Here is a 26,086-nt window from a genome sequence, read left to right as displayed (position 1 = left end):
AAGAGCCGTGGCACCTTTATAAGCAAATAGAATGGTGGTTATAAAATAATTATTATGCATTAGGCAAAATAAAAAAAGAAAACATGTTTAGCGCCCTGCCTCTTTGACAAAAAGGAAGGAGGAGGCCCTTTTTTTTTTTTTTCCAAAATGGCCGCCCGACACATTTTTCAAGACAACGCGGCGGGCTATTTTTCAAGATGGTTACCAGCTTTTTTCAAAATGGCCGCCCACTTGGACTCATTGACTATTTCCACAGCTTTATACACGGTATAAAAGTCTAAAAATACGATTTCTTTCGTCAGAGATCGTTAAAATTTATCAATTTTTGTCTTTAAAAAAAAAAAAAAAAGGAGGCGGCCTCTAAAAAGGAAGCGGGCGGGGACGCTAAACATGTTTTTTTTTTTACTTCGCCTTATGTTATTTTAAGCTGCCAAAAAGCCCCCAACCAACAGACCCATCACATACAGAAATATAGTTGAGGAACCGTTTTATGTGCATTTGCAGGTTCATGTTTATATTGAATACTGTGGGTTTTTTTCATGGGCAGTGTACCACAGGACAACAAAATATAAGAAGAAAGAGACATGAGTTCTGCAAGGTCAGTGGCTAAAACAAAATTTATAATCACAGGCCTGGTTTAGGATTGCAGTGCCTGACATTCCTGGGCAAACCACACGAGGATAATGAATAACATGAGGCTGATAGAAAAGGGACACAGTGTAGAGAAAAACCCATGAATGACTGTGCCAGTGGATATGGATCAGGTAATTGTTTTAGCAGGGATTGGAATGTGGATAACACACTGAGAGCCCAAAGTATCTATTATTTTCCACAAGAGGTACGTCCTAGGATGATCCAACAATGAAACCAACCAAAACAAAAACCAACTACATTACTGATACTTGGACAATTAAGCTCAAGAAATAAAACAAATTTAAATGGATTAAAAACTAATTCCATGGAGTATTCTATTATGAAATAGTTCTTAAAAAATATTCAGGACAGACTTTTAGAAAAGATGGAAAACAATAAAAGGGTGCCAAAAAAGTAATTTAAAATGTTTTACCGGTTACACACATGTATGCAGTGTGTGTTCTTGTAAAATGCTGATTGATTTATATATCCCCATTTTGTTATTTAATAACTAGAAGAAAAAAAGACTGATTAAAGTACATGATTTTTACATACCAGAAAGTATTTGAAAAGTGACCTGTTGGCAATTTACTAATTAATATCAACAATGTGGATATAGTGGCCATTGTGACATTACATGTTGCATTTTAAGAGTGGCCAATAATGAACCCTGCTACTGAATAAACAGGAAATATATAGGCCTAGATGTTTCTTCAGTGGGAACAAGGTCACAAGGATAAACAACCATACCAACTTAACTCCTGGTTCTGGGGGACTAAAAAAAAAATCATGTTTCACTTTAATATGCTGTTTCTTTCTACATGTATCACAAAGAGAACAATTAAGTAGACAAATCTTACCTTTTGAGCCTATAAACTTCTTCATGAAGATGTTGTAGCCACTGCATCTTCTTTTGCGCAGGGGTAAGACCCTCTGCTTGCCATTCTTTCGATGGTTTGTCCTGCGTTTATTGTCTATCCAACGCTATATAAACAGAAAGTTAATTGTTTCAAAAAACACTTAATAGGCCTAACTGTTAACATGTCATGCATGTGGCACTTCTTCTTGCTCTGTGCTGTAAAAATATTTGGCAACACAGACCTTCTGTTTAATTTGGAAACTTGATGACTTAATAAATGAAACACTGGCATAAATTAATCTACACCGCAATTGGTTGAGAAGGATGAAAATATTGATACCTTCACTTGCTTCGCAGTCAAACCAGTTCTTTCGATGGCCAATGCAACCTTTCTTTTAGCCTCGGCTGTCCCATAGTTTGTCATGCCCTCATCCCAGAGCCTGTCAAGTTTTTCCTGATGCTCCATGGGCCTACTTTTAAACTTCTGAAAAACACAGAAAAAAACATTGATAAGTTTGTTAGCATATATATTAATATTAAAATTGCATTTTTTTTTCTAACTTCCTTATATGTTGTTCAATCACAAAATAGAGGGCATTAAAACAAAAATCCGTTCATAACTACACAGTCCATAGAGCAAGGAATATACATCAAGCAGTAGCTCCAATGTCTAAGCTTCACAACTGGTGCACCTCCACACCTCTCCGTCACCTTGAACAGCTGAGATCGGCATAAATACATGTTCGACGTTTGCCGATTTGCTTAGTATACAGAGTGTTCTTGAATTAAAGTTCCCTTAAATGTCACCATGGCTGGATACATACCTCCGTGTCGTCTTGAAGGCTGCTCCTTTTTTTTCTCGTAAAACTTTATGCGAATTGCTTCGCCAAGACTGCAACAAGTCAAGTACACGGTCTTGATTAGAGGTGTACTTCGATGTTCAGAATACGATATGCCAGCACCGGCCGCGCGTGATGAGCTGAGCTGTACTGTATGTTGGTACCGCGCCGCCGGCCAGGTGGCCGTTGCCCGTGGCCCGGCTGCGGCGCGGCGCTGCGCAGCATGGTTCTGGTGATGAAAAAAAGTTTCCTGTCACGTGACCAAGGTGGCCAGATTTGCATTTCAAAATTATGCTAACTTTAGCAAAAACCTGCTACCACGATTCTGTTTGATCATACGTTTCTTAAAAAATATTTTGTTTTCCTTATTTTTTTTTCGGGGGGGGGGGGGGGTGTGTTAAATTGACACATATGTGATTGTGCACGTCATTAGAGTACATTACACTATACCTGCTGTTCGTTCGTGGATCCAGAAATTTTGCAGGTAGGCATGCCGAAATGTAGAACTTTTTTTTTTTCTCCGGACACTCAGAAAATCACTCGGTGGGCAGGGGAGTGGGTGTGGCTCGTTTCATATTTTCGATGGGGAGCGGACAATCCTTCTCCCGACTATTTTTTTAGGAGGCAGGCCGTTCGCTTGTGACATCACCTTTTAACATTTTCTACTGCCATTTTTTATGGATTTTTTTTTGGGGGGGGGGGAGACAAAAGATGCTTCTGTTTTTGCCCCCCCCCCCCCCTCGTAGAACCGCACTTGAATTTACTACAGGGAAATTTAATGCAAAGAAAATGCATTTTCTAACTCAAACTCTGCTTAACTCAAAATTTGAGCCCACTCGCCAGAGGTGTGACTGATAAAAAACAAAATCTACTTAAAGCGGTCACACTGATTGACAGCACGGTATGAGGGCACTAAATTTGCCGGTTTTAAACAATAACAATTTCATACTGCATGGTGGTACTCTCACTGGTACTCCGGCTTAAAATGAGTACGGATCCAGCTTAATACATTAAATGCCAATTTCCAATAATTCTATCCAACTGAATCGGTCGCCACAGGCTATTCATGCTTCTTTCAGGTATGCTGTGTCATTTCGAAGAAAACAATAAAACATTGTTTCCAAAAATGCCGGGTTTTTTTCTTTAAGTGAAGTAATTCGGCAAATCCGAGAATGGGTACCGTTGGTACGGTTTGTGACATCAAGTAGTTTCAATGGCTGAATGAAACGTGTCCTGGATGCTGATTAACATGAAATAGTAATTCAATACAGCTTTCTCTGAATATACAAAATTTAAACAACATTTATACCTAATACAAATTTCAGTTGTTAAGTTCCTGTAGTCTGTATTTTTGCTTATATGAAGTCGAACAAAAAGACACAAAGTGACCAGTGACGCAGTCGTGATTCTCATACCAGGAAGGGGGGGGGGGGGGCGAGTAGGGTCATGAGGGCGGGGTGCCCAAGTTTCATCTGTTCTGAGAGGTGGACATGTTTTTTTTCCAACGTAGACACATCCGGGGATGTAGAGGTGTGTGGGGGGGGGGGGGGGGGAGTGTGTGCTATACAACAATTTTCCATTGACACTGTTCACCGTCGCAATTCCTGCTGGTCATTGTCAGACAATAGTATATGGGGCCTACGCGTATTGGACGTGAAAATGAACAGCCAATAAGTTATAAGAAAGGGTTTCACCAATAACACATTTAACATGTGAGAAAAGGCACTTTAAAAGTTAAACTCGCTTACAATGAGATCATGATTTTATCCGACTGCAAAATTTACATATTATAGTTTACATACTGTGGGCGGTAAATGTTTATGAAAGCTTTAGGGGCGGCGTGCGATTACAGTTTCCTATCCAATTGAACACAATGCCTGTTTTGCATAAAGTGCCATTTTTGGCTAAAACTTAAGCATTAACAATAGACATTACCCCGTGACGTGATTTTACACGGTTTACGAGTAAGAAAATGAAGTATAGATAAGATAATAAAAGACGGACGTACGCGTCCCCGGCGCGGTGCAAATTATGAATTTGGCATCGTATTCGAAAAACATTTGTTTATAAGTCATTAGTTAATTATTGCGAGCTAAGTACCAATATTACAACAACTCAATATCAACGTTTGACATGGCGATTCATCTTTTTATCCTTGGCAAACATCTCCGATCCACCTTACCTATAATTTGGAACTGAGGCCACAGATAAGAGAAACTAGACTCGGAAGACACAATAGGAACATGATTCGTTTCCGTCAGAGGGGAATTTTCTTCCAAAAATGAAGTAATTAAATCAAACTTGTTTGTAACGCTTATGTTTTCTCTGGTATTTTCTCCGTTAAATAAACTCAATTATACTGAAAAAAAAGTAGAGGATATATTTAATTGATATTTTTATCGCATTAAAATAATTGTGCGTGAATTATTTTCTAACAACACAGTGCGAGAGGGCGCCCTGTAACAGCAAACTTGTGCAAGTCTTTTTACTGTTTCTGTCAAATTTACACTTCGTTGTCATCCAAAATCATTACTTAATGAACTAACTAGCCTTAATTCTGTTATCTAAACGGTTTGAAAGGCATGCTACATCGAAGAGATTAATGTTTCCCGTATCAGTTCTCCAGGTGTCAGGATAAAAGCTTTCACTGTCGATAACGAATCAGACTAGACTGTTGCGAGTTTATCGTAGTGTCTGTGCGTTTCTCGTTACTGATGCTTAGGCCTATAAGTCACCAGGCATCCTTTTAGTCGGTGTTTATTCTATTTATTTATTTATTCATATATTTTATTAATTGTTTATTCATTATTTTCTTACATAGTAAATGTATGGCAGTCATTACTATGCATACAGCCGGCCATACAGGCGTGAGTGCTCTGTCAAACCCCGGCGCGCGACGAAATAACAGAACAGAAGCCTTCGGCAGTAAACAGTCCTTTCGTAAAGTGATTCTTGAACGGAAACAGGAGGATATTAAAATTAATATTTGGTAACATGTATATTGATTTTTATAGTTGTGACAAGTTCGTGACAATTTTAGATTTTACATGCTCTGTGGTGCACTCTCAGTCGAGTATCCATCTAACCATTTTCTTTTTTTTTGGGGGGGGGGCAAAGATTATCCTAAACAAAATATCATCGACTCGGAGTTTGGAGTCATTGAATCGGCTATCCTGAGCAATAACATCAAACTGTTATATGTTTGGGACGAAACACGTGAGGGCTGAAGGAAGGGGGGGGGGGGGTGTCGCCCTGGTCGATAGGTTTGGGTGCATTTTCTTCTCGTCGCGCGTGCCCACCCCGTCTCGCTCGTCGATCCCCCTCCCGGTCGCGCGAGGGTTGTCTCTCATTTTCTTCTGTCCTGGCGCTTTTTAATTTTTAGTCTTATGTGCAACTAATCATAGCAGGCTACGGTCTAACGTGAACTTCCCTATTAATTTTGTCCATCCCTCCCTTTCCTCTCTAGTTGAAGTCTCTCTTTCTCTCTATTAGGCCAAAAAAAATAAGTCGGTCTCTGGTCAGCGCGCGCGTCGATTTTAAGCATGCGCGTCGATCTTTTTTCCCAAAATGTTCCGCGGTAGCTCCAACAGCGCCCTCTATTTCCGCACCTCCTCAATTATTTTTACCAAAGAGCACCAAGGAATGGGAAATTGCACCAAGGCAAATGATCGAAAGCACCAAGGCAAATTATGGAGGACACCAATGTACATGAGGACACCAAAAAAGCAAAATAGTACCCACCTTGTCTGTACAATCGAAGCTTGAAGAAAGAAAAAAAAAAGCAAAATAAAAAAAAAAAGCCGCGTGGCCGCGTCAATTCCGGAACTTTGGTCTGACCAGAGACCGAATATTTTTTTTGGCCTTAGTTGCATTTTTTTTGTATGGAAGGGGGGGGGGGGGGGTTGACCCCCACGCCCCAGATCCGCCCCTGCTAAGCGCTTATCATAGGGCCTAATGGCCAAACTTTCTATACTTTGGCAAATAACGAACCATGAACGAACCAAGGCTCAGCCTGAAAGCGGGGAATGTTCAAATCATAATTAATTTATGTAGTCGATCGAGCTTCAATTCTAAATTTCAACTGTAATTAAGTCAATAATTGTATCGTCTTTGTTGACAGAGTCGACTGGGGCACCATCGATTATCAGGGACGGGTACCTGTTCGTGCGCAAGATATACTTCAATTAATAAATGAGTTAACGGACCACATGATCAAGCTAGGCAAAATAAATGCCCAGTTGAATATCTCAAATCCAAATTTGTTGATGTTCGGTTGGTTTTGTTCGCAACATTTTCCGTCCCCTCGTTTTGTCAGTTTGTTTGCAGACAATAACAGTTTTGCACGAGTAGATACACTGATTTACGGGGAATCCTATAGTTACTGTTACGGACGCGATGACCTAATGAACTTTAAAAAACTAAGGCCATGTTCACCAGTATCACTTCATGCAGAGTAGTTTTATTCCATGTTATCTTCCACTATGCACGCACAAGAAGTAACTACAAGTAACCAATATACGGACATTAATGCTGGCCAAGTTGGCCAAACCCTGCGTTTGCTCAGAGTGTCCCAGGTTTTTGTTATAATTCTATAAAAGGATGACCTTATTTGTCTATTTAATATGCACTTTTTCATTTGATTTCACAAATAAAAAAAATGATAACAACTTCTACGTAATATTAAGTATTTGTCCTTAAATCTTTACATCACTAACCACCTGATTACGAGATTCACATTCACAGAACTATCTCAGAAATTCCGACATTTGTTTTCATATGAAGACCAAGCTTGATACCGAAGCAATGACAACTTATCAATCCAAATTCCTTATTGTTTGATACTTGTAAGCTGTTAACATTAAAGGCAGTACAATTATAAGAAATGAAGGCCAGGCATTGTTCACTTGAATTATGACATAAATAAGAGGTTAAGACACTTTAAGAATTTTAAGTCAATTATTATTTACATTTCGTATATAAAATAGCCGCACGGGTATATGCCTAACTTGCTAAAGAAATACTCCGTAAACGTTTAACATTATCATATTCACGTTGAGTAAATGAATATGTGAACATTGACCCAAATGTCTGTTAAAATGTTGTACATACAAGGTGAAAATGTACATGTACCCAATACATCAGCAACACACGTGTTCATGAACAGATTTCTCAAGAACAATTGTTTCTGTTTCATTATTAAATTTAATTGTAACACCTAGTCAGGATATAATGAATCACATATAGATAAGCAGAGGGATGAATTTGACATCTGAGAATAAATAGTTTTAATTGTTATAGTGAATTAACTTAAACAACGGAACATTTGGACATGCTTTATTTATCAAACAAAAATGCATTGTTTGTGAGAGTTTGCACATGCATGAGTGAAATGTTGACTTGGCTTATTGAAGGATTCCTGTTCAGCACGAATACACCTAATTCAATTGAAACAAAACATACTTGGTCTATATAAAAATGAACTTAATAATATTAAAATAGACTGCACATTTGCAGTCTTTCTGAAAGTACTTGTAGGTCTACTTTATAGGAAAGACAATGTTCAACTGATGATTTCAATCAAAATAACCCGTGTTTCCAAAACGTCCACAATGTATGGCTGCATTGCGCTAGTATTTATGGTTTCATGTAAAAGGCCTATTCATTTTTTTCAATGAATATTTGATATAAGAACATTGCATATTTGATATGAGAATATTCTGTGTGAAATTTCTTTTCATGAAAACATAAATCCTAGCACAATGCGGCCACAGATTTTGGAAGGATTGGATCAAGCTTTGCTAACATCTAATTTCTTCGTAAAAAAATAGACAATCATAGTAAAGGGAAGGTTAACTTATACATGTATATACATGTACTTCAAAATACAAATCGAGGACGAGACAAAAAATCATCAAACCCAAAGGGAGCCCCATATTTTCAACAAAGCTCTGCATGTCGCACTTGTAAGGACATTGTACGTGTATACGCTACCTGTTAACAAAATATTCATCCAAATCATTCATGTACTAGGCCTATTCCCATTATACTTTTAGACATATACACGGTAAAAAAAACCCCAAAATTCCACGTATCACAATAAAGATTAATGTTGATGTTCAGCAAAACATACCATTACTGTGATCAATGGACAGCGAATTAAACCTGTTCTTATTTACAAAAAGGTCATACTGGACAGGTACAAAAATAGGGGGCATCATTATATATATACATATATATATCTTGCAGCATAGAAGGTAATTGTGTTTTCAAAGAAAGCAAGCATCGTTGAAGACATACTTTGGCCCTGACATACTGACCAATAAGAAAATGCTCTGTTTTCTGTAATGCGGGCTTGCATTAAACATATTTCTTGGCGACACAGTCTGCTATCAATGTTTGATCATTTTGATGCATAAGTAGATTAAAATGAGAATATTATATCAAGCAGTTTCAACGTAAATAACATAACGTAGCTAGGTCAAATTCTGTATTAGTTAATATGACTGATTTTGACAAGAATTTGGAATGTTGGCGTAAAGACTTCCAAAAGTGACCTTTAAAACCAAAAAACACAAACATAACAAAATCACAAAATCAACCAAATGGATGAGTTGTCAGTATATCAGCTCAGTTTAGAAATCAATCACTAACAGCTTCATCCTCACTTTCGTCAGATGAAGAATCTGAAGACAGTGGAGTCTCATCTGATGGTGAAAGTTCTGGAGAAATTGCTGAAAGTATGGTAGACCTGAAAAATGGGGTGCAAGATGATATGGGAATATAATTTGAAAAACACTTTTCCAGATTGAGGTGCAGCTGTTCTTGCTCTTGGATGGCATTCCCAACTAAAAACAGCAGGCCCTCAGCCCTATCAGCCTCAGCCGAGCGCAGATCTTTCACGAGTGCCACCAACTGGTTGTGTCGGTCTGACACTGATTGGAGAACTCGAGCCATTTCCTTCTCAACCAGTGCAGTCTCCTCCTTGGCCCGGTCACTCAAATTGATGAGATCGACAGCTCTTCGCCGTGTTGAGGAGGGAATGGGTGTGCTACCCTTTCAATCCAAGGAAAAAGAAATGGAAGAGGGGAATCAGTGATGCATTGATATGAATATTTTTGGGACACATGTCCATATATTATGCATGGCTCTGTGCATGTTTGAGAGCGACTAACATGACACATGTGTCAGCTCTCTGAACTTGGTAATATGCAGAATATGCATGACCAATTTCCATCTGAAAGAACACATTGAAGTGTAAAGAGTAGGGCCAGAGGAAAGTACTGGACAAAGTGGTTTCTGCAGATTAAAATTTTGTTAGTAGCAGGAGACAAGAATACCTCCCAAAAACTCAATCATTATACTTGCATAGTTTCCAAGTTTATTCAAAATGACAGAAATACTGTAACTGAAATTTGCTCATCACCAAGGCACACTGGCACAGGCAGTATTTATAGAGTTGGTTAGTATGCACACTTTTCAGTTAACTTTTCAGTTGGTTGAGACTTAAGTCCAACAGTTCACATGACAGCACTTTTCAGTTGACCTAACCAAAACGTCATAACCAATGACCTCATACACATGTATAACTCCTAGATGAAATCTGAACTCAAATGTCTCAGGTCATCTGAAGCCCTCCTTCACCCAACTATTATTGTCACCAAGTTTGGTTGAGCTTGAAGACAGACTTATTTTATGACAGCACTAAACAGTAAACAAAACCAAAATATAACACATACAGACACACCCATATTTGTAAACACCAGCAATCGCGGACCCCCATTGTCCCTTATCCTCATTCCTTTGTCTGTCCTGTAACTTTTAGCAACAGCTCTCATTGGTTTTGTACACGAATTTCAATCTTGCACTAACGGTCAATCGTGGACCCTTTATTTGTGTCCCTACTCTTTTGTCCCTAGTCCGTGATTGCCTGTGTTTACATACTCACGCACTAGGCATACAAACGCACAGAAGGAAGAAACGATCACAATATCACCCTTTTGGTTTAAAAAGCCAGGGGATAAAAATGAAAGAATCAAAATAACACAAAACAACACTTAACAAATTCAAAACCGAGGTAAATCAAACAGCAAACAATCAAACTAAACAAAGTACTAAAACCTCATTCTACCTGTTTTGTCACCGTCAAGTTTGTGTACAGCTGTGAAGTCAAGTCAATCACATCTTTGTGGGATGTTGACGACGGTGGTGTAGTGAAGTCACAGCTGTTGTAAGCAGATACCAGTTTCCTCAAAGCTTTGGAAGACTTCCGTATCTGCTTACTTAGTCTGGTGGCCACAGACTGTCCCTCTGTACAGCAATCAATGACATTTGGAAAAGTAATTCATGAAAGCCTTTCCAATCAAAGAATTAAGCTTGGGTCCCTGTTTGTGTCAAGCGATCGATCAAATAAGCTGTATGGTCGAAATCAATAACAACATTGATCTTTAAAGGGATATGATTACAGTCATGCTTTGACTCAACATGATTTAGTATGGTATTATCGGGTAACAATATGAAGCAGAATTGGAGTTTATCTACCAAGGCATGCAACTGGGAAACCACAAAAAAAGAGGAAATTCAAATTTTTCCCAGACTTTGTAAAGTGTTTTTGTATTTTCAATGGCACACATGGGAGGTCAAAAAAGAGGAAATCAGCTGATCAGCTGAAAAGGTGCATGCCTGTCTAACGAGTCACAGTGTCTAATGCACTTGCTCTAATCAATTATTTTAATTCTTAACTGTCTGTGAATGTTTGAATGAGGGCTTATAATTTTAGATATGTTTTGCGTTCATATGTAAACAATGTTATGAGTTCCATACCTGAATACTTTTTGGACATGTCCAAAAAAAAGGTGTACTCAACAGCATGTGACCACAGCTTTTGGATGAGTGCCACCTGCTGCTTTCCCTTCATCACTGCCAGGTGGGTTATGAAGGCAGGGTTGTCGTTGCACCAGCGCTGGATGCCATGCCTCTGCTCGAGGGTCTTCAGATCCTGATCTAACCTTGTTTGAAAACGACAATTGTTTTCTCAAAATTTATATAGTGTTATACTTTTCCCAAAAAGACAAATATTAGGATGTAATTTACCATCACAAGTGTGAGTAATATAAATGCCATTCTGAGTTGTGCAATAAACATTTCTAGAACAAACAAAAAAATAAGGTGACTGCATTTAAAGGGATTTTCCATGCCAATGTATTTTCACCAATACAGGTGGTTTGCATTTCCTCCACTTATTGTGTACTATGCCAACACACAAATAAAAACAAAGAATTAAATTCCAGCAGGTATTTCTCAATAAATCTATATTTATCATAATAACATCTTGGGCCAAAAGGTACCTCAAACTTCAAATCAATTTGTATGATTTGATAACATGTATTGCCAGACAGCAAATACTCCATCTGTGTACTGCAGGTTAAACTACAAGTACATTTATACAAATTGTAGTCTAGTCAATCATGGAGGAGTCAGAACTCATGCACTATTAACATTTGACTATTAACATTCCAGTCCCTCAGGAATGCCCATGGCTAAAGCACTGTGCCCACAAGCCGGGACCATTCATTGCATGACCGCAAGCACCCTTTGTACTTGATGATCACTGCTGCCATTTTAGTTGGTAACCATCAACCTCCCTATATGCTGCATAATAAGTAAGGTTTGTCACTGCTCCTCTGAGAAAAACAATTGTAAGGCAAGATGGGCGGTGACGATCAGGTAACACTTTCAAGTACTAGAGTTCTGACTTTTTTTGTTCCTTCCTCCATGAATCATTCAAGTGTGATACTAAGACATGATAACGATGTATACTGGATGAACATTTTAATACAATAACCTAAGTAAGCATAAACTGAAAAACCCTCTCAACTAAATTAAGCAATGAACACTAAGACCTACTCTTGACATTGGCCAGCAAGCATTCCAGCCCTGGTGTCATCATCACACAGTGCCAGTTGTTCCCTATGTAACGAAATAAAAAAGGAACATGCTACAATTAACTAGAATGAATTTCGTTGACTTATTCCAAAAGTTAAGTTGCTCTTTTGTTATTATTTCCAACCTTGCCAAAGGCAGCAAAAAGTTGTAGGCGTGCATATGCATGAATGCATGTATGAACATGATCTGCCGACCACAACTTCAATTTTGATATAATAGGTGCAAATGAGAAGAATACGGAACTTGTAAATGTACAATAAAAGAAAAATGAACTGCTGTACGAAGGATACCAATAATTACATGTATAAAGGTCCACACAAATAGAGAAATAACAAGTAACATTCAAACACAAAGTCTTTGCTACTTGCAACTTGGGGATCTCATTTCTTTTCAAAATTCTACACCCGCCATACATGCAAGAACCACTTCATGTTACACGGCAGTAGTGTAGCTTGATAATTACTCTATTGATCACCACATGATGATTTATCTGCTGTTTAACTTCTTGACAAATTTTCTGAACATCCAAGCTACTTTCAAGTATGAGAGTGATGATTCGAATACTACAGACACTAAAGACATGTACTTTCTAATTTATAGTACTACTATTATAGCAGTCCCAAGCATGTACAAAGTACATCACTTGAAGATGTACATACAATACAACACTTACTTTCTCTGTTCATAATGCAGCAGTTTCTGCACATACTTTTCCTCCCATGGGACTTGACCTGCACAAGACAAAGAACAAATAGAGTCCAGACTACACAAAAACGTACTTTTAGTGAGGAAGCCAACATCCATGTTATTTTAAATTTAGTATACCTGATGGGTAACTTTGATGGCCCTTAAACTCTGTTAATGATGGCGATGTACATACATCTACATGTTTCTGTTTTGGGGGTTAAAAATAGAATATTAATCCACCAGAGAAATCTATGAATATGGTGATGACATAGATTGATACCTTTTGTGGATGACTTTGAGACATCGACTTGACACTTTTCTGCTTCCCTCCAATCCTTGATATCTTTAAGTGACACTGGAAAAGTAGAATACGATGTATGATCTTTATTTCAGGAAATTGAACAATTCTGCTAATTCAACCAAACAACTTCAGAAGGCATGTTATGGGGTAACTAAAGCAAGGCATTTGCATGTATCAATGCATTGCTAAAAATGATATTCTTCAGAACCCATTTCTTAAGTACCAGATTAAACACAAATCAAACTGGAGACTATGTGTATCACATAATTATATGTATTTATCTATATAATGTGAAAGGAAATTGACCAATCAACATTTTAGTTTTGTTTGTTGATAAGTGGTCATTTGCAATGTAATTCATGTCAATTATATATCTTCACACTCTTTTTAATTTTATTGTGTCAAGTGTAAGTTTCATAGACATAGATTACCTGCGCAGTCAGTCACTATATTTCCTCAAGTGCTTTGCTAGAATCCTCTTTAACTCTAACTGCTCTGTCCATCAAAAGTACAAGGCTGCTGCCTAAATGTATATAAAAACAAAAAAAGAAACAAGTAATTGCTGATATTCTCAAGTTCAGTAAAAAGTTGTTGCAAACAATTCTCCTTGATTGTCAAATTTATCGGACGATGTCTAATCCCACGCTATTTTCCATAAGCACCTTTCTGATTTTTTCAAACATCTAATATGCATGACAGCGATAGCACATTTCCTTTTACTTGAACATTAAAGGGAATATACAACATTTGCAAACATCAAAAAACAAAAATACCAGATCATTATGGAATACCTTACTGGACTGACAGTCCTGACATTTTCAAGAAAAGTTGACATTTTCAAGAAAAGTTGTATTTTTGGATCAATTTCCAACACTGATCTGCCGACCGGCGCCTTTTTTTCAAATACTGCCCCCCAATTTACCATATTTAGTTAGTTTGAATTTTGTTTGCAATCAATTTCACATCTTTGAATAGGTACAAGCCTTCTACACTGGTTCCCTGACCTTACAATTCCTTGGCATCTGTAAATTGCTTCATTTCAATTCAAGTTCAGGGAACCAGACTACAAGAACGTAATTTTTTTTAAGAACGTAACTTTTTTTTCTTGGTTTTCCTAGAATCTACGAACACAAAACTTCAAGCAAGTCAGTATAACAATATTTGCTGTAAAATATTAATCTCCCAAATCCATCAATTTCTGAAAATTATGTTGTATTTTCCCTTCATATAGGCAATGCATTCCCTGATTCCATAGAATTATGTAAAGCCTCTGTGTGCATTTTGAATGAACCGACAGGGTTAACACGAATCTCATCATCAATACAACACAAACCATTGTGAGAGATGTGAAAAATATCAGTAGTTGGCATGAATATTTTTTTTTGCAAACCATTGACCTATTCAAACAGCTGCCAGGCATCGAAATTGAAAATCATGTATGTGCAAAACAACTATATGTTAAAAAAAATTAGAAACCCTACTCCACGTATTGATTCAAGCTATATGATCAAAACTTTAAAGGTGAAGATATTGGTAATTTTGGATGATGCAGTTGATCCAAAACTGTTCTCATACCAATGTCAGCTCTTTTCCGACGGCTGTAATGCAGAAGAGCATCTGTAAGAAGGTCTTCTCTATGGGCTGGTGTCATCTCCTTGGTTATAGATGAGAAGCGCCTTAAGTAGGACCAGAGCCTCTCCATCACCTCCCCATCTGTCAGCCCGTAACCGCAGCGCCATCTGGTGCTGTATGCCACCTGTAGGGAGATTGATGGAATGATGAAAAATATCAAAACCATAACTTGTTATCTACATGATTGTAGAATAAAATACATCAAATTATTAGCTCTTCAAAGAACAAACTTGAACAACAAATTAACTACTGTTAATTAATCAACTACTGATCTTAAATCACGAACACATCTAACTATAATGGTGATAATAGTACATGTACTTGGAAAAAATATGACAACATTTCACAATCAATTTTAATTGCAACAAAAAGTTACCATGCACTAATCAAGGAGTATAACATATTTTTCCCCGATTACTATGCTGTTGAGCATCACTGTTGCAAACAATGACTAAATCATCATTGGGATTCATACCTGGCAAGCCATTTTGTGCCCATAGGCATGGAACACAGGGAGTGCCATATCCAGCTCAAGCTTCTTGTCCTTTTTTTTCTACAAAAGCAAAGACAAACTCAAGCAAATAAACTTTGTGACAAATCAAGGGAGTTACATAAAAACTTTTAGTGTACACACACGTGGGATATGAAATGGTTTGTTACCTGTAACATGATGCACATTGTTCATTACCCAGGCATGAAACTGGGAATTTGGAAAAAATTAGGAATTTCCAAACCACATAAGACTTTATAAAGTATTTTTCAATTTAAAAAGGCACTCACGAGATGCAAAAAAACCCAAGTAAATCAGTAGATACGAGAAAAACATGCATGCCTGATTACAATTTTTCACAAACCTAACGAGCAGACAACAGTAAAAATAAAACAAATCGGACAATTAGTTTAAAGTATAGTTAAAAACACACCTTGAAGTGGGCAGTGAGCGTACAGGCAATATCATAGATGACATGAAGCTTGACGGATGGTTGTGCTTTCTCCAGTATGCAGTCTATGGTGAAAGCTGCATATGCGAGTCTAGAAATCAGAATGATAAACAAAATGGGAATGGTAATGATTTTCAACTTGAAGGCCGAAGAACTGTCAGAGTAACAATGGCGATGAAAGTGAATACTACAACACAAAACATGCAAACAGTTTAATGCAAATATATAAAAAAATACTGCAAGTGGAACATGCGCGATCCCCCCCCCCCCCCCCCCCCCCCCAGCATGCTGGGAGCATTTATACAGACAGTTATTAAGCACACTTTTCGACAATGACCTCATTTGATTCGATTGGGCAGTTTCACAATGTCAAGTAGAAATTAAATTTGCAACTTTTCAAAGTGCATCGTTTTTCATAAACCATTGCCAATATTTTACAATTTACAGTCTTTAGTAGAAAGCAGGGTATCAAAATATAGCTTACAACATTCCTAAAGGTCTATACAAATGACAGTATCATATACAGATCAGATTTAAAATTGTAAACCCTCCAACGAGTGTGGACTATCTTTTTTGCGGTGTTTATAGCATATTCGGTAATATAACTAATGAAGAACACTTGCACTTCACGTAGTTGTAACTGTTATGACCATATAAAACATTGGGAATTTATGTACCACAGTGTAACATTTTGAAGTGTGAGATTAATTTTTGCTGTTATAGGAAAGACAAAATTGTCATCTTTGGCGTAGTACTTAACCTGAAATGCAATATCACAGTAGCCTATCTTGCCTCCTGTTTGGTTCTTTATCTCCGGAAACCACGGTCCTTTCCCTCTCGTTAGAAATTAAGAAATTTAAAGATGTCTGCATGCACACCGTTTTTTAGGGTCACGTTGTCATTGTACAAATGAAACTAAGAATTCAAACATGTGAAAATGTAGAGTAACTTAGCATTACTTCACTTGGCATGAAAACTTTGATTAGAGAAAACATATCAGTAGCATGTAAGATGTTACATGTTGCTATTTGAATCTACACATACCGTTCTCCATGACGCAGGTTGAGAAATGACAGGGGAAAACCATGCCGACACGACGCTCCAAAGACACCTGTTGTGTCCAGTTTTTTGGTTTTGTTTTTGGCACGAAGAACGTCGCCGGCTTGGAAGTTGCTGCAGTCCTGCAAGGAGATGCAGATGATGTGGTTTATTAAGGAAAAATGATTATTTTCCATGGGAAACAAATAGTTGTAATTGAAAAAGGTACATATCTTGCACACAATATAAAGAGATTGAAAAGATTCTGCACATGGTGTTACTGCAAACTCTCACTGGTTTACACTACTGCTATGCAAGGCTTCAAATCTTACTAACATTGAAGTAACTTACTTGTCATGCTTGTGGTAAGTACTTAATTTTGGAAAACAAGTCATGTTGACATACCCCGACTGTTAGTAATACGTGCATCTGGAACTGGAATTCTGTAAACTCACATTAGAAATATTGTGGTCATCGTACACGTTTACAAAGTGGTCTACGTCCTCCTGCGGGGCAAACAGGAGGGACTTGTGTTTTGCATCGGTGTAGCTCACGCCTGAGCTTCGCTTCCTAACAAGACCGAAGTTGGCGTCTAGACTAACAAACAAGTCACCATTTTCCTGCAGAAAAACAGTACATAACCAAACATTAGAAATTAAAGGAGAAAAAGGACTGAAGTTAACCAACTAAACATAATCAGCAACAAACCCAAACTATTTCTATTAAAAACAAAAAGTACTTTATATCAAAAGATGCAGTGGGTATACCTTTGGACAAGCTGGGCACTTAATGTCTTCATCCAGCACTGCATTTAGGTTGTGGCACCGGTAACGAAAATACCGGTACTCCTCAAAGCATTCACTGACCAAGTTGAGATACAATAAATTGACCTGCGAAAAGAATTAAACACCTTACATTTTTTTCATTAACCGTTTAGATTCACTGATGAAAATGGAACCCTCCCTCTTTGTCACTGACAATTTGGAAAGAATTACTCTACACATCCAAATACACATTTATCAGGTTTTAACAGTGACACTGGCCTCATACATGCATTGGTAGGCTGTGGTAGTATTGTTAACTGAGGGTACCACGCTTGATTGACATATGATAGATGTGGTGGGTCAGCACTGGTGAGTGACCGAGGCATCGCTACACATTTATGCTTACCTACATACATCAAAACACTTCATATTGGGCTTTGACTGTTATACACTTTAATCTATAGGGGGTAAAAGCTACGGGACAGGTAGTGGTTGGGTTTTTGGCAGTTTGTGAGAGTTATGACAAAGGCAGGTTGAAATTTGTGTACCCTAACACAACTATGGGAAAAGAGGGGGACAATCTAAAGAATGTCTCCACTATCAAAACAACTCATTGTGGCCAAAGCCCTACATGTATATGAAACTTTATGCAGTGTACTCCAGGTCCAATGTTTTCATTATCGGCCCAACATAGGGAGCACACATACCTCATGCAATGGAAGTCCGTTTCTACAGCCCAAGGATTGGCATGCACCTTTCAGTGACATATGCCCCTCTAGAAGGAGGAAATGCAGTAGGTTCATCAAATCCATGTGAAAAGCTACCCGTGGTTGGTCTGGTGAGGCTGGCCATAAGTTTAACCGGACTAAAGAAGCACATTCTTCCTCACATGAGCATGTAACTAGCCAGCAGTTGTGAAGTCGTCCTGAAACATGAGCAAAATACCAAACAAATAAAAAAAAGTTCTTGAGGGCATTTGCTGAGATTCAGCTGTTAGGGTCATACAAATGGAGATCTCAAATGGAGTTCTCAAATGGAGTTCTCAAATATTGTAATCACATTCATTACGATAACACACATGGTTAATGCAAAATACACAAAGATGTAAGAATTGTGTATGTACATGTATAAAGGGGATACATGTATGCGAACTGCTTCTTTTATTATACCTGAATTTGGTCGATGAATGTTTTCAGAAACAGTATTCTTGTTTGGGACACACAATTTACACATGTAAGTGCAGTGTTGAAAGAAAAAGTTCCCTGCCAAATGTGTCAGAAGGTGAACTCTCAATGCTCTTGCAACGCAAGTGCATGAAGAAAATATTTGCCAATGATTTGTTTTAATTTTCAGTCATATGTGAGACTCTCAATAAAAAACACACAAACATGTTAAAAAAGAAAAGCCACAAATGGAGACAAAAACCACTTGAGTTGTACCTTTTTCATCAAACACCTGGATTGTCTTGCGGGAACGACTGTCACAGTCATGGTCCACTCTCCGCAGGTAAGGTTTGAGAGGAAAAGGTTGCAAAATTCCATCCTGGTAAGAGAGGGCATTGTATGTACATCACATTGATGACTAAAATATCACTCAATGATATGAAATTTACAAAAGTTTGTATAGAGGTTTTAACATACCGGTACCAACACATATTCTGTCACGTTTGTTTATGGTGTAAATCAAGGATTTTGTTTTGTTCCTCTCCCTTTCCTTTGTTTGTACGAACTTTTCTGCAACAGCTCTCATTGGTTTTGTACACATTTTCCACATTTCTATCGTTCCCCTTCCCTTTTCCTTTATTTATACACCAATTTTTTGCAACTGCTCTCGTTGGGTTTGTACACGTTTTCTAATCGACGTTGTCCTCCATTTGGTTCCTGTTGTCCTCGATTCATTGATGATGTTGAACTTGTGTCCTTGATTTACACCATAAACACACACACCCACACAACATCAGGACTGCTTTAAGAGTTGAAGTAAAATGAAATATACTGACATGAAGCATATATACTTTACGGAGGCAAAGATGAGCGGAAATAAAATGCATCATGCATCACCGAGGTAGGCTAGTTTACTACATGTATGTACATGTACATCAGGTTCAATTTATAACAGTCAATATTTGTTTCATAACAACTGTCCCATAGATTCTGCTTGATTTTAATTTACATTTGCACTATCACAGAGATAAGAATTACCAAAATCAACTGCGGCTTGTGGAGATGATTGCTATCTTCATGGTAGCTCATTGTGCAGTCAATGCAGCGGACGACTTGTGGGCCACAGTCAAGACACAGTACTCTGTCTCCCTCATCTGTCCCACAGGAGCAACATGGAAGATGAGGAGCACTGCTCTCAAAGAAGGCATTCTCTAATAAGAGCCTCTTGCCTACCCATGCATTGCACTGCTTTATTTTCTTCGCAGCATATTTCCTCGTGTTTACAGCCTCTTCCTCCACATTCACAGAAAAGGTGGAAGAGGTACAGGGAGCAACACTTATTTCATGTTGGATTTCCTGAGGCTTCTGAATCAAGGTGGTGTAGAGAAAAAGAAAAAAACAAGTCAGGTGTGTTTACAAACACAAATGCCCCGCAACCGTGACTGTTTCCATGACATAACACCACTCTAACATCAAATTACATGTACCTTGGTCAAATGGAACGTTCATTGACAGCATTAGTGTCTTCTGTAGGTTTTATATGAATTAATCCCTAATCCCTATGATCTCAGAATAAATACAAGATTTCTATTGTTTTAGCCACTGTGACCTTGACCCTTGACCTTTCGACCCCCAATGCGATAGGCTCCTTAGGATTGCCAAGGACAATCCACAAACCAAATTTGAAGTTCATATGTAAAGTATATCTCAAGTTATCGCGCTGACAAAATTTCTTTTGTTTTTGCCACTGTGACCTTGACCCTTGACCTTTTGGCCCCAAATGCAAAAGGCTTCTTAGGATTGCCAAGGACAATCCACAAACCAAATTTGAAGTTCATATGTAAAGTATATCTCAAGTTATCGCGCTGACAAAATTTCTATTGTTTCAGCCACTGTGACCTTGACCCTTGACCTTTCGGCCCCAAATGCAATAGGCTTCTTAGGATTACCAAGAACAATACACAAACCAAATTTGAAGTTCATATGTAAAGTATTTCTCAAGTTATCGCGCTGACAAAATTTCTTTTGTTTTAGTCACTGTGACCTTGACCCTTGACCTTTTGGCCCGTAATGTAAAAGGCTTCTTAGAATTGCCAAGGACAATCCACAAACCAAATTTGAAGTTCATATGTTAAGTATTTCTCAAGTTATCGCGCTGACAAAATTTCTATTGTTTCAGCCACTGTGACCTTGACCCTTGACCTTTCGGCCCCAAATGCAAAAGGCTTCTTAGGATTACCAAGGACAATCCACAAACCAAATTTGAAGTTCATATGTTAAGTATTTCTCAAGTTATCGCGCTGACAAGATTTGTCCGGACACACACACCCACACACCCACCCACACACCCACCCACCCACCCACACACCCACCCACCCACCCACCCACCCACGGAAGGACAAGGCGGAAACAGTATGCCCCTTCGGCTTCGCCGCGGGGCATAAAAATTGTACAGCTCAATGCTATTATTTAATCATTTTCAGCTACCTGTACAAAAAAAAACAAGGAACAATGTGAACATGGTTCAGTACTCAGTATGTAGAAGTACATTACGACTAAATACACAACCTCAATTATTCATGTTTATACAACACCTGAATAAATCCCCGTCATCTGATTGGTGAATTGTAGATCACGTGACATATTATTATGCGGTATAATGTACGGTGCGACCATGCGTTATACCCATGTGTTATACCGTTTCACTTTGCGCATGCGCAGTAAGGACGAATGCCTTCGACTGGCGGCGCTATACACATAGCTACTTTGCGTAAACAAACAAAATGGCAGGCGATTGTAGTACAGGGTTTATGCTCCTTACCGATGAAGAAATAACAGATCTTGTAACTAACTCAGATGCTCCCAGTACAAAAAGACAGATTCAGTATGCTGTCCGACGATTGGAAGGTGTTGTATAAAACAAATAACGAATGTTTTACGTTCGTGCGATGGAAAGAATAATTTCATTCGGTGACAGATTGAATGTTCTATTCCACGAGGCGAACATTCAATCTGTCACCTCATGAAATTATTCTTACCATCGCACTCACAAACATTCGTTATTTGTATAATACAGTACATGTATAACGCTACCTTAACAAACATGATGGGGTCCATAAAAATGTTCCCTAAATAGTCGTTTGTTGTATTGATTGTGCATTATAATAGAAATAACTACTTCGAAACTCGAAGTGGACGTTTCACTCTTTTGCCAAGGTACATTGTACATGGGTATGAATCCTGACGGGAACATTGTGTTTCCACGCTTGGGCAAGACACTTTACTGTGATTACCTCCCTCCACCCAGGAGTATAAATGGGTACATGTACCTGTGAAGGTAGAGACCAAATTGCACTGATCTCAAGCTGCTGCAGAAAAATAGTCTCATTCATGATGAACAGGGGTAATAATTATGATGCGCATTTCAGCATATCACGTGAAATTTGTGCAATACAAATGCAACATGTACATAACATTATACTACATTATTATTCTTAGTTTTCATAACTATTTTAAAAAGTACCTGTTGGGTATCTGAGGGCCCTGATGAAAAAAGGTCCTTCAGGGGTACATCCTTCCGCTTAAATCTTCCTCCCTTTGATGACCGAGAGAGAACAGTGACTTTGTGCTTAAAAACGTTTGGCCGATATTTAGGCATCTGGCAAACAAAATGAGAACATTTCAAACCATATTACCAAAAGTGACATTTACATGTACCTTGGCCCTTATTGAACCAGAGTTTATGTTTACAGGGATAACAGGGCCTACAACATTTGTAAACATCACAAAACAAAACTACCAAAATCTAACAAAATATAATTACTGGACATGCTATTTTTTGCTAAAATGCTATTTTTTTAATCAATTTCCAACACTAGTCAGCCGACCAGCATTGCACTGCTTTATTTTCTTCGCAGTATATTTCCTTGTGTTTACAGCCTCTTCCTCCACATTCACAGAAAAGGTGGAAGAGTTTTTTTTCTCAAATACTCCTCCCAATTTATCATATTTACATGTAGTTAATCCGCTCTTTCTTTGCAATCGATCACACACCTGTGAACGGGTACAAGATACCGTAGCTAGACCAATTCCCTGATGTCCTTACAATTCTCTGACGTATATAAATTGCTCCGTTTTATCTTAAGTGGGGTCAGGGAACCAGACTACAAAAAACATGATCGTTTTTCTTGGTTTTCCGGCATCTGCGAAACCAAAATGTTAATCAAGCTGGAACTGCACAACCATCTTTTCAGTGCTCAAAACATGGATCCAGAACTATCCATATTTCAGATAAAATAAATTTCCATCACAACTTTTACATGTAAGTTATTTTAGTCATTTACATTTAGTTGCAAATGTCGGCAAAAGCTTTGCTAGTAACATGTTTACCACCACTATGCCGCACTTCATCAAAACTTTCCACCAATAGCCTAGCAGTTGCACACAACTAAAAGGCATTGCTGAACGATTTTTTTACAGACAACACACGTACATGTACATGTACATGTACGTTCAAGCAGACATATGACATAAGATATGCTGGCATGTGTTGAAGCCTCGTACATGTACTTAGTCTGATGAACATTGTTGAATACATGTGTATGCATGTTGAGCTCACTACCTTTACATGTATGTCACATGATATCATAGGAGAGCACCGAGACGCTCACTGTGATAGCAGTTCGTGGCTGATGCTGTGATAGCGGTTTGTGTGTGGTAGCGATTGGTCAGGAGATGGTGCCCTCTATCCGTGATGATTCATGGTTTTGAGTTGATTACACATTGGTTGAATAAAAACACAAGGAGCGTCTCGACCCAAGAATACCAAATACCGTATGGACAGATAATGGCAAACGCCTTGACTAAGGCTACTTTTACCCTGGACTGACTACATGTACACGCAGGCAACTTTCATATGATCGTACAAAAAAACAAAAACAAAAAAAAACACATTACCTAGTCCCTACCTACATGTACATTGTGTACCTAACCTAATTTCAAATGCCATGTTATAGGAAGCAGAACTCTTGTTTTGTATTTTTTGACAAATATCATCCGAAGGCCAAAAAAAAAAGTCTCCGGTTTCTGGTATGGAGCTTGTCCAAAATGTGGTGCGGCAACGCGGCTTTTTTTTTACCGGACTTTTTTGCTTCAAATGTCAGCTGATGACTGCAAATGGTGCCCGACTAAACTTAGTGAAAATATATGGGAGTCCAGAGAGGCCACATAAAGCTTATTCTCGATCATAACCCCATCTAAAAACACGTTAAAATTGTGCAGCAGCAGGATTCCAGTCAAACCAGTGAGTTTGGCGGTTTCAGACATCATCTTTCATTGGAAAAAAACTTTTTCATTTTGCCGACGCGCATGGCTACGGCGACACGCGCATACCAGAAACCGGAGACTTTTTTTTTTGGCCTAATCAAGCTAATCACCGATTTAAAAGTCAGATTTAGAATAGGAAACACCAGCTCCAATTGATACTATGATTGTGACATAGAGTTGGGGTAGTTATTTTCAGAGCCATGTCAAAACATGTCATAAGCCGTGAAAAAAAAATGGCCCTACCTGCCACCTAAACTGTTGTTTTCCCTAGCCCTCGTCTACCCCTGGTAGTTTCTACATCTACATCTAAGTAAATACTGGACAGGACCAACATAATGGCAATAGGTATCTTTGTCCAGACATTACCCTACTAAGACTTAGAGGGGTATTTTCGACTGGGGAAAAATGTGACCACTTGCTATTCACAAACCTTGGGTCTGACCATGGAGGAAGGAACACATTTTTGGGTTAATTAGGCCCCCTATATGCTGTGATAAATAAGTGCATGGTCATGTTAACGGTGATTGTGAAGTGTAGGGCCTGGTTCCTATAAGGGAACAAAATCCACTTTAAAATTATTGGACCTACCAAACTAGTCAGCTAGTTGGCGATATTCTCAATAAACAATACTAAATTCTACCCCAAGAATCTGTTCAAAATTGCCAAATGGGTGTCATTAGGATTGAGAAAAGTCTGCTTTTGATTGTAAAGGTGATTTTTGAGCAATAAAAAATATTTTTGACTCTAATTTGAACAAAACAAAACAGGGGCCTACACTTCACGATCGCGATAAAGTAGGCCTCATATTAACAGTTTAAATCTCACTCCCTCAGTTCCTCAGTTACACACACACTAGGCAGTGATGACGATGTTTTTCCTTATCTGGTCGATTTCTTCACAGGCTTTACCAATAAGTGGGGGTGGGGAGGTAGCCCCATAAAAATGGCCTATTTACTGGACTGCCTCTGTAAACAAAGTCCACACATCCACATGCACAAAAACATGTCGCACTTTGCCAAATTTTGATTTTCACATTTAGGCTTAGTTTGTAGGGTTTTTTTGCTTTAGAAGCATTCTCACCCTCTTTATAGGTTAATCAGAAAGTGCTGCATTTTTTAGATGTCTAATTTTTGTGAACTTTCATGTTGAAATTGTGATACGCAAACGTTTGCAAATGTATCTGGAAATTTCACGAAAAGTAGACATCTGAAAAAAGGCAGCACTTTTTGATTAGCCTACATGTATATTAAAGAGGGTGAGTATGCTTCTAAACGTGCTAAAGCAAAAAAAACCTACAAACTAAGCCTAAATAAATGTGAAAATCAAAATTTGGCAAAGTGCGACACGTTTTTGTACATGTGGATGTGTGGCCTATGTTTACGGAGGCAGTCCAGTAAATAGGCCACATGTGGTTTATTTTTCTCAATCATGTGTTGTCAATCGGTGACTGAAATGGACCAAACGAAACAAAACAAACATAGGTTGACATCAGAAGTCATGAGACACGATCAAACACCCACCACTCACCTTCACTGTACTTGTAGCTCACTAGTGATGTACTAGGACGTTGAAAAAAGTCGATGTATTTCGTACGATTTGCTCGGATTAGCTCGTAGTACAGTAGCCATCTTGAAAAGCGCCACCGATCGACAGTTTTCCTCGCATACAATGTATGCATTAACTCGAGCCCTGCACGCAATATGCACGCGCCTCGTTATTATCGTGTCCCTTTGTATTACATGATACGGTAATATATAACGGTCATGTTTATAACCTGGCGTATTACGTCCACAAGCCTCACTTATTAACAACGGTGGCTAGTTGAATCGGGTGCTTGAACTCAGGTCTGAAAAGTTGGATCACTGTCCTCTTTTCAGATCTGGGGGCAGGACAATCGTGTTGTTTTGTTTGATGTAATGTGGGCCCTTGTCTCTGTGTTGAAGTCAGAGAATTCATTTCCGA

The 26,086-nt window shown here is 38.4% G+C and overlaps 2 protein-coding genes and 1 long non-coding RNA gene across 3 annotated transcripts; all 3 read right to left on the bottom strand.

Annotated features, from left to right (window-relative positions):
• Nucleotides 1-1,401: 1,401 nt before the first annotated feature.
• Nucleotides 1,402-2,554, bottom strand: LOC119721765. The gene is made up of 3 exons (XR_005270299.1): nucleotides 2,317-2,554; nucleotides 1,833-1,976; nucleotides 1,402-1,617 (listed from the first exon to the last, which is right to left on the bottom strand). It is a non-coding gene; the product is annotated as an uncharacterized LOC119721765 (long non-coding RNA).
• Nucleotides 2,555-8,156: 5,602 nt separating this feature from the next.
• On the bottom strand, nucleotides 8,157-13,697 carry LOC119721992. Its single transcript, XM_038191969.1, has 7 exons — nucleotides 13,693-13,697; nucleotides 13,241-13,315; nucleotides 12,947-13,004; nucleotides 12,235-12,297; nucleotides 11,152-11,336; nucleotides 10,460-10,638; nucleotides 8,157-9,384 (listed from the first exon to the last, which is right to left on the bottom strand). Exons 4-7 carry the CDS (start codon nucleotides 12,255-12,257, stop codon nucleotides 8,971-8,973), a joined length of 801 nt encoding a protein of 266 aa, XP_038047897.1. The 5' UTR covers nucleotides 12,258-12,297; nucleotides 12,947-13,004; nucleotides 13,241-13,315; nucleotides 13,693-13,697; the 3' UTR covers nucleotides 8,157-8,970.
• Nucleotides 13,698-13,707: 10 nt separating this feature from the next.
• LOC119721729 lies at nucleotides 13,708-25,807 on the bottom strand. Its single transcript, XM_038191696.1, has 12 exons — nucleotides 25,652-25,807; nucleotides 22,323-22,457; nucleotides 19,838-20,164; nucleotides 19,076-19,178; nucleotides 18,344-18,561; nucleotides 17,640-17,762; nucleotides 17,328-17,492; nucleotides 16,879-17,015; nucleotides 15,817-15,925; nucleotides 15,369-15,446; nucleotides 14,837-15,017; nucleotides 13,708-13,784 (listed from the first exon to the last, which is right to left on the bottom strand). The coding sequence occupies exons 2-12, from the start codon at nucleotides 22,455-22,457 to the stop codon at nucleotides 13,708-13,710; spliced, it is 1,653 nt and encodes a 550-aa protein (XP_038047624.1). The 5' UTR covers nucleotides 25,652-25,807.
• Nucleotides 25,808-26,086: the final 279 nt, after the last annotated feature.

The sequence above is a fragment of the Patiria miniata genome, unplaced genomic scaffold, assembly GCF_015706575.1.
Source record: "Patiria miniata isolate m_02_andy unplaced genomic scaffold, ASM1570657v1 HiC_scaffold_14, whole genome shotgun sequence".
Classification (NCBI taxonomy): Eukaryota; Metazoa; Echinodermata; class Asteroidea; order Valvatida; family Asterinidae; genus Patiria; species Patiria miniata.
This window is presented reverse-complemented; position numbering and strand designations above follow the sequence as displayed.

Bases quoted from the DNA above. Each gene is read 5' to 3' on its own strand.
- LOC119721992 (XM_038191969.1), bottom strand. From the start codon at position 12,257: ATGCTTGCTGGCCAATGTCAAGA. The intron at 10,639-11,151 runs GTATGGAACTCA...ATTGCTGTACAG, and splicing joins CATGTCCAAAAAGTATTCAG to AGGGACAGTCTGTGGCCACC. The intron at 9,385-10,459 runs GTAGAATGAGGT...TTGGATTGAAAG, and splicing joins ACTTGACGGTGACAAAACAG to GGTAGCACACCCATTCCCTC.
- LOC119721729 (XM_038191696.1), bottom strand. From the start codon at position 22,457: ATGCCTAAATATCGGCCAAACGTTTTTAAGCACAAAGTCACTGTTCTC. The intron at 17,493-17,639 runs GTATACCCACTG...GTTTTTCTGCAG, and splicing joins AGTGCCCAGCTTGTCCAAAG to GAAAATGGTGACTTGTTTGT. The intron at 15,926-16,878 runs GTATGTGTAGAT...TCTGATTTCTAG, and splicing joins AACCTGCGTCATGGAGAACG to ACTCGCATATGCAGCTTTCA.